Here is a 13815-nt window from a genome sequence, read left to right on the forward strand (position 1 = left end):
TTTTTTGTGAAAAGATACAAATAAAGTTTGGTTTTATGCTACGTTATGGATCCTAAACTTATAGTTACAAGTTCAAAAGCTAAGGACACTTGGTCCAGAACTTCGAGTTCCAAGTTCAAAAGTTAAGGACAGACAGTTCTTAACTTACAGTTACAAGTTCTAAAGTTAAGGACAGGCAATCCTTAACTTATAGTTACAAGTTCAAAAGTTAAGGACAAGCAGTCCTTAACTTACAATTACAAGTTCAAAAGTTAAGGACAATAGGTCCTTAACTTTGATTTCCAAGTTCAAAAGTTAAGGACAGACAGTCCTTAACTTACAGTTACACGTTCAAAAGTTAAGGACACGCAGCCCTTAACTTACAGTTACAAGTTCAAAAGTTAAGGACAATAGGTCCTTAACTTTGACTTACAAGTTCAAAAGTTAAGGACGCTTGGTCTTGAAGTTTGAGTTCCAAGTTCAAAAGTTAAGGACAGACAGTCCTTAACTTATAGTTACACGTTTAAAAGTTAAGGACAAGCAGTCCTTAACTTACAGGTTACAAGTTCAAAAGTTAAGGATAATAGGTCCTTAACTTTGACTTACAAGTTCAAAAGTTAAGGACATGTAGCCTTGAAGTCCTGAACTTAGAGTTCCAAGTTCAAAAGTTAAGGACATGTAGTCTTGAAGTCCTGAACTTAGAATTCCAAGTTCAAAAGTTAAGGACATGTAGTCCTGAAGTTCTGAAGTTAAGGACATGAGCAGAAGGGTATTTTCGTCCGGGCAGTTAAAGTTTATTAAAGCAGTGGCTAAAGATTAAAGACATTTTAAACGGTGGCTTAAAAGTAAATACATGTGTTTTTAGTGGCCAACCGTGCACCTCCCCTTTTTTCGCTAATGAGAAACTCAGACTTGCAACAAAAGATATTCCTAGGTTCAATGGACAAAAGCTGTCAAAAGTCAAAACCCCATTCTCTAAACCCCTAAAGAAGGTTATTTTTTCTCACTTCGTTTCCTCCTCCAATCTCTACAGCCCATTTTCCCTTCTTCTTACCGGCGACCCCTGTGGCCGGTGGCCTCCAGACTTGGTACACATATTCTCTCACTATCTTTGTTAATTTTCCCATTTAGCTGTTTGAGGGTATTTAGGACCAATTGTTGGGTCAATTTGTATATTGTTAACCTGTTTTTTCGAATATTGGATTCCAGAAACTTTAAAGTGCACTCCGAATGATTATAGCAACATTAAAAAGTGATTTTTTTTTAAGTTAGTCTTCTTTTGTTTCTGTTTATTTTGAGGTTTGTTGGTCAATTGCTGATAAAGTGAACAATTTTGGGTGATTTAATTGAAATTGTGGCCTTTTTTTGTTTTTTCCGTTCTCTTTATTTGTTTTTAGAAATTAAAAAAATGCTGTAATTAACTAGTTACTTAAATGCAAGAACACTAACAATCCTACTTAGCTCCTGTTTTTGCTTTTTTATATTACTGCCTCTGTCTCAATTTATATGCTCAGAATTGATGGCCATGAAGTTTGAGATGTTAATTAAAGTCATATATTGGGAGAAAATATTAAAAGGGAGATTATTAAAAAGTTAGTTTGATAGTAAGACATCACTTGAAAGTTTAAAATTTGAATAGTTTAATTATATTGAATTCTTGAAAGTATTGAAAGTTGTATAGAAATATAATGGTGTTAAATATTTTTGGATGTTCGAAAATAGAAGAGTGTCATATAAGTTGGGACGATGGAGTATTTTCTTGTTTGTTCTTAAAAATTCAATTTCATATGTTTCTTTGTATGATTTTCAGGTTCATATTAATGTGTTAGAAAGCTGAATACTTATTTTCCTTTTTGGTTGCATCATGATCGCTCTGGATTTTATAGATTAATTGCTATTGTTGTGTGTCATATACGTGTGATTCTTTTTGCAGGGATAGATTGGATAAAGATTCAATCTTTTTAAGCCGTTACAGACTGTTGTTAGTGTTGCAAATGCGGAAGCAGTCATGCATACGATACCCATCCGCTATCTTCTTATTACTCATTGTAGTTTCAGCATTTGTAGTTTATGCCCTCCCGATTCAGTGTGCTTCCAAGAAACCTTCCTTTGTCCCAAATTCGGAAGTTCATACCTAAAAAGTGGAGGAGTGTTACAGAATCAGACCCCCGAAACAGTGTCCAGTCCTTGCTGTGTAGTTCTCGTGAATCTGTTTCAGGGTCTTGTGAAGCAACTAATGAGTCTATGGTGGATTGCCTACTGACAACCTTGAAGGACTTTGCAAGCCAAGGCCACATATGCAAAGCCTTTAGAACTTTTTCACTTATTCGGACTCATGTCTCTTCTCAAACCCCTTGTGATCTTGTTATACAGTCCTTATCGTCTCTTTTGTTATGTTGTACTAACAGTAAGTCACTTCTCGAAGGGAAGCAGCTTCATGCCTGCATTATTAATTCGGGCATTGCACATAGTTGGAATTTGGTACCAAGGATACTCACCTTTTACACGACCTTCGATTTACTTGATAATGCTCATGCAATTGCTGAAACTTCTAATATTTTGCACCCTCTCCCTTGGAATCTCCTTATTTCTTCCTATGTTAGAAGGGGGCAAAATGAAAAGGCGTTATCTGCCTATAGACAGATGGTAAATAGAGGTATAAGACCCGATGAGTTCACTTATCCGTCTGTTCTGAAGGCCTGTGGTGAACAATTAAATCTTGCTTCTGGCCGGGATATTCACAAATCTATAGATGGTAGTTTTCTAGAGGGTAGCTTGTTTGTCCAGAATGCTTTAGTTTCCATGTACGCGAAATGTGGGGAAGTGGATGTTGCAAATGAAATATTTGAAAGGATGCCAGTTAAGGATGCAGTGTCATGGAATTCAATTATCTCTGGTTATGCTTCCAAAGGTATGTGGAGTAAAGCTTTTGAGCTTTTTGATAGAATGAGGGCTACTGGTGCTGAAATGGATATTATTACTTGGAACACCATAGCTGGAGGTTGCTTGAAGACAGGTAACTTTATTGGGGCTCTTAAATTGTTCTCTCAAATGAGAACTTGTGGAATTCAGCTAGAACCTGTGGCAACACTTATTGGTTTGGGTGCATGTTCTCATACTGGTTTGTTAAAAAATGGAAAAGAAATTCATGGTTTAGTGATGCGAAGTCACCTTGACGATTTCGATAATGTAAGAAATGCTTTAATCAATATGTATGCCAGATGCAAGGCGCTTAAGCAGGCGCATATTTTATTTCAGTTGGTTGACTCTAAAACTGTAATTACCTGGAATACGATCATATCTGGCTTTGCACATTGGGACAGGTCTGAGGAAACCTCCTTTCTTTTCCGAGAAATGCTGCTTTCTGGTGTTGAACCAAATTATATAACTATAGCAAGCATTCTCCCCCTTTGTGCTAGGGTGGCAAATTTACAACATGGTAAAGAATTTCACTGCTATCTTACAAGGCGGGAAGGGTTTGAGGAACATTTGCTGTTGTGGAATTCACTTGTGGATATGTATGCAAGATCCGGAAAGGTAGTAGTAGCCAGAAAGCTATTTAATTTGATGAGCAAGAAAGATGCAGTTACCTACACTTCGCTGATAGCTGGATATGGTATTCAAGGTGAAGGAAGAGAAGCAATTGAACTTTTTAATGAGATGACAAGGCACCATATAAAACCAGACCATGTGACCATGGTTGCTGCTTTGTCAGCATGTAGTCATTCAGGCCATGTGATGCAGGGTCAGAAGCTATTCGAACAGATGCAAAGTACTTATGATATAAGTCCTCGTTTGGAGCACTTTTCTTGCATGGTTGACCTCTTTGGTAGGGCTGGTCTACTTAAAAAAGCAGAGGAAATCATTATAAAGATGCCTTATGAACCAACACCTGAAATGTGGGCAACTCTCCTTGGAGCATGTAAGATTCATAGGAATACTGAGATAGGAGAATGGGCAGCTGAGAAACTGCTGGAGCTGAGGCCCGATAATCCTGGATATTATGTGTTGATTGCTAATATGTATGCGGATGCTGGACGTTGGAATAAACTGGCAAAAGTGAGAACCATCATGCGGGATTTTGGTGTAAGAAAGGCTCCAGGATGTGCTTGGGTTGATACGGGTTCTGGCTTTTCTCCCTTTTTGGTTTCAGATACCTCCAGTGGCCAAACAAATGAAATTTACTGTCTTTTGGGAGGACTGAATAGGCAAATGAAAGACACCGGTTATGTGACTACAGAGGATTCTTCTTCCGAAGAAGAACTTTGTGAAGGACTCCTTCTGTGAAAAGGAAGCGGGACTCAGATCCAGACCTTTGACTATTTCCATAAGAACTTTGCTCCTCTTTCCTGTTGCAAGGTATTTCTCATCACTCAAGCAGAATATGTGCCAGCTTGAACAACCGTTCTGTTTTTTTCGCCACAGCTGAGGTGACTCTTGCATTATATGCCCGGTCTTATGCATATCAACACTTTCTTTTAACCATGTCTAGAGATAAAGTTAGCAAGTACTTTGGCTTGTGTTTCTTGCATGCCGTAGTTGTCAACTACCACTTACGTGTCTGAAGCTCGTACGATTTTCTTGATCTTTTCGACCGCTGATGATTTTTTCTCTTTATAGGTTGCAGGTTTTGGAGAGTAGGGGAACGCTTGAAAGAATCTATATCAGTCTTCAAGGTAGAGGACATAGACTAATTAAACAAAATACTGATGATATTAGTTGTGCAAGTCTTTAGTTATTTTCTTATTCATTTGCTGGCTTATGATCAGAAATCAGTTGGAATGCCTGGGTTGCTTTCTCTACAGCATATGTTTCATTTCCACAAGATAAATCCCTTGGTGCAGACTCATTCTATTCCAAAAATTACTACCGTTCATTTTATTACTGATGCACTTCCTAAAGGTGTTTTCATCTTTGCCTTAATTACTCTCTTACTACATGATGTGCTTGACTGGAACTGTTAATATTTCAGAAATCATAGAGAATTAACAAGACATGGCTTGTGTTATTGTAGTTGAGACCCAAACTGAAAATAGTACATGGCTTCTGCTGTAAATCCGTTTCTTTTATTGATTTTTCCGAGTTTAGTCATCATATCTATAGCTATTAATTAGTTTGAACTTAGGCAAAACCTCGAAGGTTTTTTATGCAGTTTAAGCTACTTGTGCAAAACATTAGGTTGTTCATGAAGTTTAAGCAGCATTTATAGGTAATTTCTTTTGATGTATTCCATGAGGTATTTATGTCAAGGGCTGCTTCGAATATGAGGGTGTTTGGATTGGCTTATTTTAAGTGCTTATTGGCTTTTAAGCACTTTTTTATTTTGTGTGGTGTTTGGCAATGATAAAAAGTGCTTAAAAGCACTTACATTTAGGCGTGAAAAGTACAAAAATAAGCCAAAAGCCAAAAGTTGGGTATTACCAACTTAGGTCTTTTGGCTTTTAGCTTAAAAGCTACTTTTTATGAGCCAATCCAAACACCCTCTATATCTTGAAAGAAGGATTTTTTTGTTTTCTAGTATTCAGACTCCTTGAAGTTGGAGTGTTGTTAAGCCGGAATATATGGAGTCATGCCGATAAATCGAGAGCTTTTATTTGCACATAGAATCCTATTCTAATGCAGTTGATTATTAACTTTTGCATACTCCTTTTCAATTTGTGGTTAATCCAAGTTACCAGTATTATGTTACAAGCTTCAAATTGTTGTTTAGCATAACATCACATTCCTTTCATCCTTGTCCTTCAACATCTGGAAAAAAGTCATAGGCAAATGGTCATGGACTGATCTTCACGACATACTTGTGTCTAGAGCTAGCAAGAATTAGTACTCTCTTTTCTAGTCTATGTAGGAGGAAGCTCATACCCTCAAAGAAAGACACTATACGTATCATCTTTAACAGAATTTTGTATTTTTCATATAGAAAACATAGTTTTATATCAAATCAGAGAACTCTGAAGGTGGGCATGGCGCACACGTTTACACTTCTCTGGCCAGTTGCTTCGGTTCTCTAATTTGTTACTTAAACATACCACAATTAATCAGTGAGTTCACTTTTCGTCTTAAACTATGAATCAACTACTCTCTTTCTTAATACTAGTTGTATCTGGAATAGAATATTTCTTCTTTTCTTTATGGATGTAGTTGGATGCCTTGCTCTAAGGCAGTGAAACATCTCGTCTTGGTGATATAAGTATGCAAAAACTCTCATTTTCCTTAGTAGTTGTCTTTGTTTGTTTTTGTTTTTGTTTTTTTACAAGTATAACTGTTGTTGTTTATCATTTCTTTTTGATTAATCTGGCTAGGTGCAGGATGTGGTGATTAATCGCAAGAACCTGTGGTATCTTGAATTACAGACATTGTCACCAAATTGAGTGGAGCTACTTTGTTTTGTGGATACAGCACTGCTAAAACATCCGAGATTACGTGCCCGGTCTCTCTCTCTTGGTTTTTCAATCTTGAGGTAGTGCACGTAAATGGCAGTCTTACAACATAGCTCGCCATAGAGATCGTTTCTTACAGTTGATAAAACACAGAGATCATTATCTGCCTGGTATGCTGCAGAACTCTGCCTGTCCTCCGAGTCCATACCATTTTTGTTACTATTCTTGCATTAAAGCCTTCTTCAGAAATCAAACAATGATTTCCCTATGTTACAGCCAGGTTTACATGGTGTTCTAACAGAAGCAATTCAAAGGGGAAGGTAATACCTTTTTGCTGGTGTATTTTTTACCTTTTATTATGAAGGCAAGCAAGTGAGATGAAGTTAAGTTGTCACAGCTATAGAGTCGTATACCAAAATACAAGTCTTGCTGATTGTAAATTTTATTCTTGGATTCCTCACTTCCCAGAAAAATAGAAGTTATCGGAGGATAAGTCACTTTGTATTGAGGGGGAAATTGCCCCTTGTATTCTTAGGACTATTCCTGTTTTGATTTGAGTTGGTTTCACCTAAAAGGTCATACCAACTACTATCGTTCTGGTGATTTATAGACACAACCAAACATAAAACCAGCTTATCCATTCTCGGTTTTGTATTAGTTATTTTGGGTTTATCCGACCTGACCTGACCCTCCCGTTTGCCATTCCTAGTACTCACATGTAATATGAATTCAATCTATTAGAGCTACAGTTGCAAGAATTGAACAAATAAATGAACGAACATATGATCGATTTAAGCGTCTTGATGTAAGAAATAGAATGTACAGGAGCTCCCTGTTTTTGTATTGCATTTTCATCCTCTGGATGCCAATTAATGAAAGTTTAACTGTTGCCTGATCAAAAGAAAGTGTCTTTACGTGAGAAATTTTTACCGAGACATGATCATTATTTAAATTCCCATGTTTAACAAAAGGGAAGGAGGGAAAGTTTCTATTTTGTCCTGTACAGGATGAAAATTCAGACAAACCAACGATAAAGTGGAACATGACATGGTAAAGGATAAAGACATTAAGCAGTAGTCTCCATAATCCATTTCCTGCAAGTGAAAAAATCCAAATTCCAAAATGATGAAAACACTGTAAAGTGTTCTAAAATATACTATTAATGAGATTGTTGATTTTGCATAACTTTAAACCTAACGAAATATAATCGGCCTTTTTTAAATAATTACCTGTTCATCCATCTTTCAAAGCTCTCGACAGAATCCACTACAGATTCTTTTAATCTTCGTCTCGAATACATAGGATAGGTAAGGTTGTGTAATAAACAGTTGTATTTTGTTGTTTGATCAAATGACAGATTGAGTCACCAAAGGAAGCAAACTCTAGCAGATTATGAATCTGTCCATCAATTCCTCAGAATAGAGTTAATTGGAAGGGAACCTAAAATGTCTCTATCAAACATATAGGAAATTGGAGGTAAATAGACCAAACAAATACCTGATCCCCTAACATTCCAAACCGAAAATGGAGAATTTTTGCTAGCCACCAGACACAACGCAATGCAGGCAGGTAGATCACAAGGGGAAAATGGAGAAATTTTGCACCACTTCAAAGGCAGTCTGCATTATTAAAGCTCTCAAAACTATCCTCTTGGATACAAAATATAGTTATATCAAGCTAATTATGTTACAAATGTGTGTGAGAAAGCAACTCTAACAAAAAACAACCATCCTAGAACTCAGCCAACTTAGAATATTCTAGGCAACATATCTTGTATACTCGTGCCATAAGTTAACAATGGCTCCAAATAGAAAATTCTGTGATTGATACCAAATCCTTTGGGATACCAGTTCCAGCGACATCCTAGTGTTAGCACCATAACAGTTCAACGCTTGACCCATTGGAAGCTCTTTCTTGCTTTTGCTTTACCAGGCTTTTTCCTCTCCACAACTCTCGAGTCTCTCGTCAAGTAGCCACCTGCAAAGTCAAGGATAAACAGCTCCGATCATAAAAACCCAATTCACATAGGCTCGTGATGCAAAATAAGTGTGAACTCAATTACAACTAAGTGGCGTTACAACATATAACCAACCTTTACATCTTCCAAACTAAACATGATAATAAAGAAATAGTCATAGAGTTGACAAGACGAGAGCCCTACAAAAAATATCTAGGTGAAATACACCATGTAGCAAGTATTACCTTCTCTGAGAGGAGGCCGCAACTCTGGGTCCCAATTCTGCAATGCCCTGCTGATGCCTAGCTGAATCGCACCAACTTGACCTGATTTGAGCATATTCGTTATCCAAAACCACGTGTAGAACAATTTAAGACAACTAGCTGAGGGCTTAAAATTCACCAACTGAATGATAAAATAAAGAACACCACTTCACACACATGGAGAGAAGAAAAAAAGCTCCAGGCCGTACCTAACCCTGAAAATATATAGTACTCCAGTTCTTTTTGTTTTTTTTTCTTTTCCTTCCTCACCCCCCCACCCCCCTCCCTTTTTTTTTTTTTGGAATGACGGAGGAGAGCGTGGTAAAATCACAAAGGCATAGATAGGCTTAAACCCAATCACAGAAGGCAGAAGATCAGCTTGTGGTTCCTGCTAAACTTCTCTCTGAAATATGTTTGGTCATTTCACGACATGAGAGCAAGCGGCATAATCAGCATATCCAAAATTAGAAGTCTTTGTAATACTTACTACAATCAAGTCTTTCAACAGCTTGCCGGAGCACACACGATATCCCCACTTGTATAGAAGATTGAATGGAGTTTATAGAAACTAGAAAGGAAAACCTCCCTATGAAACTTTGATATTCCTATATACTAGGCATTTATTGACAATAAAATACTCAAAAAAGTTACTAGACTGCTTGATTACTAAGATCCATTAAAAATTTGCATCACAGGACACAGTTTAAGTTTAGAATGTAAAACTTGACTAGTGAAAACAAAGCTTATATAATCTCATATTGATAGACAGAATTCACCAGATACATATGCAGGTTTTCAATGCAAAAAACAAAGAGGTGCAGCAAATCCATAGTCAACAAACTATCTTTATAGTTATACTAGAAGTATAACACAATTTACATGAACTATGACCACCAATGAATGGTATCTGATAAGCAATTCACTTGGCAAAGAGAAAGATTAAAGAACAAAGCAACACCTTCACGATTTATCTTAAATAACTAAGCAAGGGCAGCCCAATGCACAAGGCATCCCGCGTTCACGCAGGGTCGAGGGAAGAGCCGCACCCTAAGGGGTGTGATGTAGACAACCTACCCTGACGCAAGCATTAGTGGTTTCTTCCAAGGCTCGAACCCGTAACCTATATCTAAAAGAACTCAGCAAAGGAAGAGCAAATTGAGAAGGATAAAGTCAAGGGACAGCTCTGCAGCAAAAAGAATTGAGGAAGTCAGGTCACTGACTAAGATCTGAATTGACTAAGCTCATCGAGCTAAGGATTGACACATTAATGCTCCATTGTTCGTCCCTCATTTTTTATAGAAATAGAAGAGCTATAATTACTTTGTATTAAATTTTTTCTCATCAGTATAAGCACTTTTTATAGTATCAAATAGCTTTATCTTTTCTTTTTTATGGAGATACCATACCAAAAAGCCTTATCAATATGGAGAAGATCACTTCCTCACGAATATATGAAGGTAAAATCCTATTCCAGTTCCCTCTATATTTCTAAATCTAACACCAAAACAAAAGAAAACAAAACAAAACCCTTCTCTTCCTTCTTCAATCTGGTCCACCTAATGGAGTCATACACTTTTTTAATGCAATCACATCTCCTAAAGCCTATTAAGAGAGCAAGTCTAAAAAATTAACCATCGTTGGAAAGAAGAGAAGAAAGAGAAAGAAATAATTGAGGTGCACACTAGCTGACTCAAACACCAAAAGGGTGCACCTAAAGTGCTAAGCTCTCGCTATATGCGGGGTCCAGGGAACAATAGGACCATATTGGATCTATTGTATGCAGCATTACATTGCATTTCTGCAAGAACCCTTTCCACTACTTGAACCCGCAACATCCTGGCCCAAACACCAGACACCACCGTTACGCAAAAAAAGAAAAAAGGAAAAGAAAGAGAAAGGAACAGAGACCAAGATTCTCTGTCCTGTCATTTTCTCTTCTTTTTTTTTTCTCTTTTTTTTTGAAATTTCTATTATTAATTATTTTCTCTTGTTTGGATTACAAAGGAGAAGTGGAAAACAAATATAGCACAGAAGAAAGTAACATTTCTTGAGCCCACGTATTCCATTGACAGAACGTGCCCATCTTTAGCCAACAAAAATTGGAGGATCAAATTATTTTACTTCTCTACTGTTACCACTCTACTTTCCCTTCCTTCCCTACAGCTTCCCTTCTTTCCTTCTTCCCAAACTAACGTTTGGCTTTCGACCAGGGACAAATTTTTTATGTGTTGTATAAGGTTTCATCTTCCAACCATCCTAGCAATAAATATAAGTAAAAACAACCAACCAACCTAACCAACAATTCACATTGTACCTTTCTCAACATTCCTGAACGAGGCAACTCAGGATATGTATCAGAGCAACTTTTAGAAAATAGGAGTAAGAAACGACATGCTAAAAAGAAAACGCCACATAATTTGTGCTATGGTCGAAGATATTTCCGTTCAGAGCGTCCTTTTTAAATCTCCTAAATTTTCCCTAAATAGTATACTGAAATCTATGCCAATAAAAAATATGGGCTCCAACTCCCACATAAAACAGGTGGTCTCAATGCAGTTGACGAAACTACGCAGTTGCCAAAACCTCCTACTTGTTCACATCTCCTTGTTTGATTGATGTTCTAAATGCACCCAGCAAGACATACAAGCAGCAAACTTCTTAAAGGAAATGAGTAAGATGTAATATTCTTACAGATAAATCGTCAGCTACTGTATTAGAACAGAGGAAAACAAATAAACTGTTGGTAAACGTACTGATGAGTGCAACTTATTAGAATGCATACTGCTGCTCACCTGACACACCGCCACCTTTTACAGTACATCTCACGTCCCACATGCCCAATGTCTTAGTTTCAGTAAAAGGCCGAAGGAGAACAGCCCGGTGATCAAGCATTGGGAAGTATACATCAAACTCTTTGTCATTCACCATAAATTTACCAGCACCTGGTTCAACCCAAACACGGGCTATACTACACTTCCTTCTTCCTGTCCCATAAGCCCTTCCCTTTTCATCTACTTGTTTGACTCGCGCCTTGGCTACTTCCTCCTGTTTTTGGCGCTCTATGTCAGCTCTGCTTGATTTCCTAGTATTCTTTTCATAACGCATATCTTCGATTTCTCTCAAAGGAGGAAGCCCTTTAATGTCATCCAGGTCTCTCAAAGCAATCAAACTGTCCAGCATTTCATCCGTGATTCCAGATGCCGCTATTAGATCACCAAATGCACGATTAGGACCTGGAACGAAAGGCACCTCGTTAAGAAAACTCCCAGAACGGGATTAAGGAATAATTGCAGGTAATAAGATAAAAGAAGTGCATTATCCAGTTGCATAACTATTGGTGTTCAACATGGTTTTTTATTGAGTTATAACATGCCTCAAGAAATATTAGATTTTCTAAACATTAAAACACACATGGAGTCAAAAGTTATCCAAACCAAAAGAAAATTGGATCAAACTCACTGGATTATGCGACTAAAACTCGCATTAGGACAGGAAATATAATCAAGGCAGTAATACATTAAGTGACATTTGGTTTGGGATAATGCTGTCAAGTTTTGAAAGTTAAAGATGTTTCCTGTTACCATGATTATTTAAGAATGTACCATAAGTCTCTGGTAAAACTTAAGGGATAACTCAATAAAAAAACATGTTGAACACCAATAGGTCTATAGCCTGCTTAGTTAACACTCTCGATCCTTGAAAATGCCAGACAGCAATTTGCACCAATGGACGACTAAGAGTGTTCTAGCTAATCTCCTAACTTATCTCAAATCCTATACTTCCAGAAAGCATGACAATTTAGCCTAGTCATATGCTACTCAATTAAAGATGCCACCTAATGCAAACAAATCAAAATAAACATAGTAAAACTTTACAACCAAACCATAAGAGTACCGCTGAACAAGTTTACGCCTTCTCAAGAAAAATGATTTGAAAGAAGCTAAATTGCCTTCAGAGAGCCTGATAATTTAGGCTAGCCATATGCTACACAAGAATGATATTAAACATAAGACCTTACAACCAAACCATAAGGCACAAATCTTTTACAATTTTTCAAGGAAAGAACAAATTGAAATAAGCTACTAAAAAAAAAAGAATCACCTTTAAGAACCTCAGTAAGAGCTTTCTCTTCCAATTCAAGAAGCTTTTTCTCCTCAGCATTCTCAAGTTTACCCTCCTCTTCAAAACCCATTATTTTAGTTTCTACTATAACCTCTTCTTCTCCGACATCAAACACTTTCTCTCCTTCACCTTCCACATCAAAACTCCAAGCTTTATTATACCCTTCAGCGGTTGCCCAAATCTCATCCTCCCTACCTCCACCAACACCCTTATTTTCTTTAAACACATCACCACTCTCTTCTTTTTCTTCTTGTTTAGCCCAAGACCCGTCATCAAGAACCTGCGTTTGTATACCCTCAACACTTTCTATGTCTTCATTGAACAGTGATTGATCAGATTCAGAAGAAAGTTTCCACAAATCAGAAGATGATGGCTCTGAATCTTCGCCATTGTTGTTGTTACCTGTGGAGAAGAAATGGGTGTTGCTGGGGAAGAAATATGGCTTGGGAATGGGAAAAGAGGATATAGGGGAAATGGGTTTAGGGTTTAAGAAGTGGGTTTTGGAAGGAAGCAGGGTTAAGAGTCGGAGGTGTGAGGATTTGGAGATGAAACGAGAGAGCATTGTGGAAACAGAAACAGAAGAAAAACGGAGAAGCTATTGCTATTGTAAAAGCCCTTGATTCATTATAGGCGTCTTTGTTTTGTTTTAAGAAAGCAGCCCTATTCTGCTGTTCAATATATTCTCACTCCTTTTTTTTTTTTTTTCCTTTTTTCTTTTTCTTATATTTTCATACGCTACATATTTCTAGTTTTAATGTAAATTCCAAATAATTATTACTCTAATTTTTCCTAAAATTTTGTGAAAGGAAAAAAATTAGTCGACTCCCCGAATCAATCAATGTAAAATGTGAGAAAGGCTGTATTTCTTCTTTACTGAATCGATTATATATTTAGAATATTTACGTCACTAAAGAAGCTAATGGCAGCTGCATAGTACAAGCCTAGCATGTAAAGTCTATTTGTAATTTTATCTAGCTCTCCTATATTATTATATATAAAACTTATTTACTCCTATTAAATATGTTGCCACTTAATTATATTTTGATATACAAATCCATCAATTATAAATAAATTAATGATAAATTGATAATTGAATATTCCTTAATTGGTATTA

General features: G+C 36.9%; 2 protein-coding genes across 9 annotated transcripts; one reads left to right on the forward strand and one right to left on the reverse strand.

The window, feature by feature from the left end:
- On the forward strand, window positions 927–6916 carry LOC109223460 (pentatricopeptide repeat-containing protein At1g71490). Of its 8 annotated transcripts, none has more exons than XM_019387781.1 (6): window positions 927–1067; window positions 1913–4338; window positions 4600–4655; window positions 4749–4881; window positions 5900–6020; window positions 6282–6916. In XM_019387781.1, the coding sequence occupies exon 2, from the start codon at window positions 2050–2052 to the stop codon at window positions 4264–4266; it is 2217 nt and encodes a 738-aa protein (XP_019243326.1). In that variant the 5' UTR covers window positions 927–1067; window positions 1913–2049; the 3' UTR covers window positions 4267–4338; window positions 4600–4655; window positions 4749–4881; window positions 5900–6020; window positions 6282–6916. The 8 variants fall into 8 exon arrangements, with proteins under 8 accessions (XP_019243326.1, XP_019243325.1, XP_019243327.1 ...); XM_019387780.1 differs by lacking the exon at window positions 5900–6020 and having other exon boundaries at window positions 6282–6529; window positions 6636–6916; XM_019387782.1 differs by lacking the exon at window positions 5900–6020 and having other exon boundaries at window positions 6282–6529; window positions 6640–6916.
- On the reverse strand, window positions 7948–13353 carry LOC109223462 (28S ribosomal protein S9, mitochondrial). The gene is made up of 4 exons (XM_019387787.1): window positions 12681–13353; window positions 11372–11812; window positions 8562–8642; window positions 7948–8336 (listed from the first exon to the last, which is right to left on the reverse strand). The coding sequence occupies exons 1-4, from the start codon at window positions 13261–13263 to the stop codon at window positions 8245–8247; spliced, it is 1197 nt and encodes a 398-aa protein (XP_019243332.1). The 5' UTR covers window positions 13264–13353; the 3' UTR covers window positions 7948–8244.

Source organism: Nicotiana attenuata, chromosome 3 (assembly GCF_001879085.1).
Source record: "Nicotiana attenuata strain UT chromosome 3, NIATTr2, whole genome shotgun sequence".
Lineage (NCBI taxonomy): Eukaryota > Viridiplantae > Streptophyta > Magnoliopsida > Solanales > Solanaceae > Nicotiana > Nicotiana attenuata.

What these genes read in the sequence shown, in the direction of transcription:
- LOC109223460 (XM_019387779.1), top strand. Translation starts at nt 2,050, where the DNA reads ATGCCCTCCCGATTCAGTGTGCTTCCAAGAAACCTTCCTTTGTCCCAA.
- LOC109223462 (XM_019387787.1), bottom strand. Translation starts at nt 13,263, where the DNA reads ATGCTCTCTCGTTTCATCTCCAAATCCTCACACCTCCGACTCTTAACC. An exon ending in TCTTACTGAGGTTCTTAAAG is followed by an intron (nt 11,813 to 12,680) that starts GTGATTCTTTTT and finishes CTTTCGTTCCAG; the next exon opens with GTCCTAATCGTGCATTTGGT. An exon ending in AAAAGGTGGCGGTGTGTCAG is followed by an intron (nt 8,643 to 11,371) that starts GTGAGCAGCAGT and finishes TGCTCAAATCAG; the next exon opens with GTCAAGTTGGTGCGATTCAG.